This window comes from Octopus bimaculoides, chromosome 30 (genome assembly GCF_001194135.2).
Source record: "Octopus bimaculoides isolate UCB-OBI-ISO-001 chromosome 30, ASM119413v2, whole genome shotgun sequence".
Classification (NCBI taxonomy): domain Eukaryota; kingdom Metazoa; phylum Mollusca; class Cephalopoda; order Octopoda; family Octopodidae; genus Octopus; species Octopus bimaculoides.
The window spans coordinates 4,061,088-4,065,925 of NC_069010.1; the positions used below are offsets into that span (position 1 = coordinate 4,061,088).

At 39.5% G+C, this 4,838-nt stretch overlaps 1 protein-coding gene across 1 annotated transcript in view; it reads left to right on the top strand.

Moving 5' to 3' along the window:
• LOC106883682 (inactive peptidyl-prolyl cis-trans isomerase FKBP6) overlaps nucleotides 1-4,755 on the top strand; it is a 12,850-nt gene extending 8,095 nt beyond the window's left edge. The window contains exons 8-11 of the mRNA XM_014934785.2: nucleotides 552-637; nucleotides 1,843-1,936; nucleotides 2,721-2,847; nucleotides 4,060-4,755. Of these exons, the coding sequence (XP_014790271.2) occupies nucleotides 552-637; nucleotides 1,843-1,936; nucleotides 2,721-2,847; nucleotides 4,060-4,152 (400 nt within the window). The 3' untranslated portion in view covers nucleotides 4,153-4,755. The remainder of the gene's footprint in view (nucleotides 1-551; nucleotides 638-1,842; nucleotides 1,937-2,720; nucleotides 2,848-4,059) is intronic.
• Nucleotides 4,756-4,838: the final 83 nt, after the last annotated feature.

The window sequence follows — 4,838 nt, forward strand, 5'->3', positions numbered from 1 at the left end:
ATTCTAGTCCAGGGGTTTTCAAACTTTTTGACTTGCGGACCCCTTTATATTTCAGGCTTTACCTTAGGGATCCCCTTATAAACACTTATGAAATTTATACATAAATATTTGCTTAAAATAACATATATTTTTACATTTATTTATTTAACAGTATTTAACAAATTAACAAATAGGTTTATTGTCAATTAAAAGATTTCGATTAAAAGACATATAAAATCAAATTGCCCGTAAAAAGTATTTGCTGTCTACGGACCCCCTGTCTTGTCCTTGTGGTCCCCGGACCACAGTTTGAAAAGCCCTCTTCTAGTCATGTGTTTTTGAGTACCGTTCATTGGCTAACAGAATCGATGCTCTGCTACAGCCTGTGTAGCAGCCGTGACATTGCTCCTCTCAAAATCACCTCGTTTGTGACGCGGTTCTGCTTGTCGACCCTCAAGGTCTTTCTGAGGCACCTCAGAAGAGCAGGGCCACCCGTACCTATCGGTAAAAACTACATACCCTCACGCTCACTCACTATGTCTTTCTCTCTCTTTCTTTCTCTCTTCCCTCAGCGATGTCCTCCAATACAAACAAGACGAGAAAGCCATGTACAAGAAAATGTTTTGCCAAACCACAAAGAAATCGCAGTTGTCTTTATGTAAGTATTTCTGGATCTTCCCATTGTTGTTCTTGTTCTTTGTGCAGTTTGATGTTTAAACCCTAGGTCAGTCTTAGACCACCAAACCTGTAAGCAGTTGATCCAACATGTAAGCAGTAAGCAGTTGATCAAACAAAATGCAGTTCACAGATCTATCGTTTCATACATAATAGGAACCTAACTGTCTACACACCACACACAAACACACACATGCACATATATCATGGTTCTGGGTTCAGTCCCACAGTGGGGCACCTTGTGCAAGTGTCTTCTACTATGGCCGCAAGAGGACCAGACCCTTGTCAGTGGATTCAATAAGATGGTAACTATATGAAGCCCATCTTATATACTCTTTTGTTCTTTTACTTGTTTCACTCATTTGACTGCGGCCATACTGGAGCACTGCTTTGAAGGGTTTTAGTTGAACAAATCAGTTACATTTTTGAAGCCTAGTACTTACTCTATTGGTCTCTTTTGCTGAACTGCCAAGTTACGGGGACGTAAACACACCAACATTGGTTACCAAGCTATGTTGGGGTAACACACACACTTATATATATTCTTATATGTTATATATTCTTTTATTTGTTTCAATCATTTGACTGCGGCCATGCTGGAGCACCGCTTTTAGTCGTGTAAATCGACCCCAGGACTTATTCTTTGTAAGCCTTGTACTTATTCTATCAGTCTCTCTTGCCAAACTGCTAGCTGACAGGGACGTAAACACACCAGCATCGGTTGTCAAGCGATGTTGGGGGACAAACACAGACACAAACATATACATACATACGTGTGTGTGTGTGTGTATATATATATATATATATATATATATACAACGGGCTTCTTTCAGTTTCCGTCTACCAAATCCACTTACAAGGCTTTGGTCGGCCCGAGGCTATAGTAGAAGACACTTGCCCAAGGTGCCACGCAGTGGGACTGAACCCAGAACCATGTGGTTTGTAAGCAAGCTACTTACCACACAGCCACTCAGAAATTTATTTTGTGGAACTATTTTTCGGATATATTCTGTATTCTTTTGTCATATGACGCCAGTGTCAACCTGGATGGTCACATCTGGAGCACTTTTGTTACAGGTCCAATGCATCAAGGCTGGTCTTCGGCTAGACGACAACATAAACAGCAGCAGCAATTTTTATTCATTTCTAAGATCTCTGTCTCCTCTTTTTTTTGGTTTTCTTGTGCAGTTCCTTCAAATCGGGAGAACATGGTCCAGGAATCGGGCGAAAAAGTTGTTGAAGTTTCTGAAGAATTTAAAGAAAATGTCAACAACTACCTTAAGTGAGTGTCTTGTTGCTTACATTAGGGTCATCATCATCATCATCACCATCACTATCATCATTGCCACCACTGTCATCACCACCATCGTCATCGTCATTGCCATCATCATCATCACCACCACCACCACCATCATCATTATTTGACCCTTTAGCATTCAAATTACTCTGTCAAATGTGATCCTTATTTATTCACATTGTTTTGAATTAATCATAGATTATCTCATAGCGTTCAAATTTCAATGATATCATCATCATCATCGTCGTCGTCGTCGTTTAACGTCCGCTTTCCATGCTGGCATGGGTCGGACGATTTGACTGAGCACTGGTGAAAACCAGATGGCTACACCAGGCTCCAATCTGACTTGGCAGAGTTTCTACAGCTGGATGCGCTTCCTAACACCAATCACTCCGAGAGTGTAGTATCGGGGGTTGATAAATTAAATACCAATGAAATACTGGGGGTCGATGTAATACTAGTCCCCTCCCACCAAATTTGAGGCACTGTGCCTCCAATAGAAAGGATTATTATTATTATTAAAGCAATGAGCTGGCAGAATTGTAAGCATGTTGGCAAAAATACTTAGCAGCATTTTGTCCATCTTTGTTCCGAGTTCAAATTCCGCCAAAGTCAAGTTTGCCTGTCATCCTTTTGGGGTCAGTACCAGTCAAATACTGGGGACAGTGTAATCGGCTTACCCCCCCTCCCTCACAATTACTGGCTTTGTGCCGAAATTTGGAATGAATATTATTATTATTATTGTTGTTATTTACTTTTGTTATTGCAGGAACTTTCTCTCAGACAATTGCCGGAGTGAATGTCCAATGCCTGCCTCCAGCATGACCGTGGCCGAGATAGCTTATGTCCTAGAAATAGTCGATGATATGAAACTCATAGCTGTACAGACTGGTTCGGTGAGTTCAGTTGGCTTCTTAAATATCATGTCACCAGTGGAGCCCCTACCCTCATCGACAGATCATTCCTATCACATGTTAACCCTCTCCTAGATGTTCTGGTACATATGCTCTCCCTTGCTGCAGCGAGGTGTGAACTGAGGTAATGTAGAATACAGTGTTGTGTGACAGAGACACTACGGTGAGAGATAAATCTCCTCCTGGATAAGATGCCAGTCTATCATGCTAACATTCCCCCAGATGATCTGATACCTATTATTCCTTACATGTTAAGTGTCCCTCCAGCTCTTCTGTTATTGTATTTCTGTTGTAATACACATTTGTTTCTATTCATCATCGTTTAACATCCGCCTTCCATGTTAGCATGGGTGGGATGGTTTCACAAGAGCCAGTCAGGCAAAAGCCGGCACTAGACTTCTGTGACTATTTTGGCAGGATTTTTACAGCTGGATGCCCTTCCTAAAACCAGCCAACTCAGCAGAGTGGACTTGGTGCTTTTTATCGGGCGCAAGCGAGGGCAGTTTTGGCAAGGCTTTTACAGTCGGATGCCCTTCCGCACACCAAACACTTTACAGTGTGGACTGGATGCTTTTAAGTGGCACCGGCACTGACAGGGTCACCAAGAATTTGCAAGACAAAAAAAAAAATCTTTCAAGCCGGGAGTGGGTATTGGAGGAGGTGATCTTGTGTTGGATGACAAAAGGTTAGAGTGAGACAGACAGAGAAACAGGTGTCTTGCTGTAGAGGAAGTACAAGCTTAACTGGCCAGAGAGAGGGGTTAGGAATGAAGACAGAAATAGGTGTACTACCGCAAAGGAAATACATGGCTACCCAACCTGAGCGAAGCGCATGAAAGTAACTAAACAATTTACTAAAATACTTTTGTCGTTAATTAATCTGGTGTTTAGAACATAAATTACCATGATTTAACGAGGGAATATTTTAATTGGGATCATTTTTCAACAGGAAATTCGTATTATGGAAACAAGGGCAGTTTCAATGAGATTTCGTATTAAAAGGAGTGTTGGTCGTAAGTGGATCTCAAGTTAGTTTTAAGTGTCTTATTTCTGTGCAACCTCACTTTATTTACTCCCCAGCCCCACTCTACTTAGTGTTTAACCTCACTCAAGATAGTGTACAGTTCCACTCAGGTGACTCTCCAGCTTCACTCCACTGATGTCTGTCTTCTAACTCTCTACTCCTCTATTACAGGGTGAAAACATTCAGATCGAAATCCGCAAGAACAACAACAACAAGACCAGCAACAATAGGAAAGTGAAGAAGCGTGAAATGGTGTGGAAGTAATTTGCCATGAGGTAGGGGACGCACAGACAGGCAGGCAACTACGATTACACATCTCCACACATACATGCTTACATATGCATACACACGCGCATGTGCGTGTATATATATACAGGGTGTCTACAAGGTCTGGGTACATGGAGTAAATTAAATATAAGAAATAATAATTTCTTAAAGTATGTGTTAATCCCCATGTGGCTACATGGAGTAAATAAAATCATAACATAAGCAATTAAATATAAGAAATAATAATTTCTTAAAGTATGTGTTAAATCCCCATGTGGGTACATGGAGTAAATAAAATCATAGCATAAACAATCAAATATAAGAAATAATGATTTCTTAAAGTATGTGTTAATCCTCATGTACCCAGAGTTTGAGGACACCCTGTATATTCACATACATACTCACATATAATGTATGTATGTGTGTGAATATGTATATATATGTATGTATTTTTGTGTATGTCTGTGTATTAATATATGTATGTATATACATACACACACATAAATATATATACACACACATACATATAAATACACACATAAAGATCTTTTACTCATTCCATCTATTTTATTAAGACTGTTATATATATATGTATGTATGTATATATATATATGTATGTATGTATATATATATGTATGTATATATATATATTATTTTTTAATTTTTATTTGATTTTTTTTTTT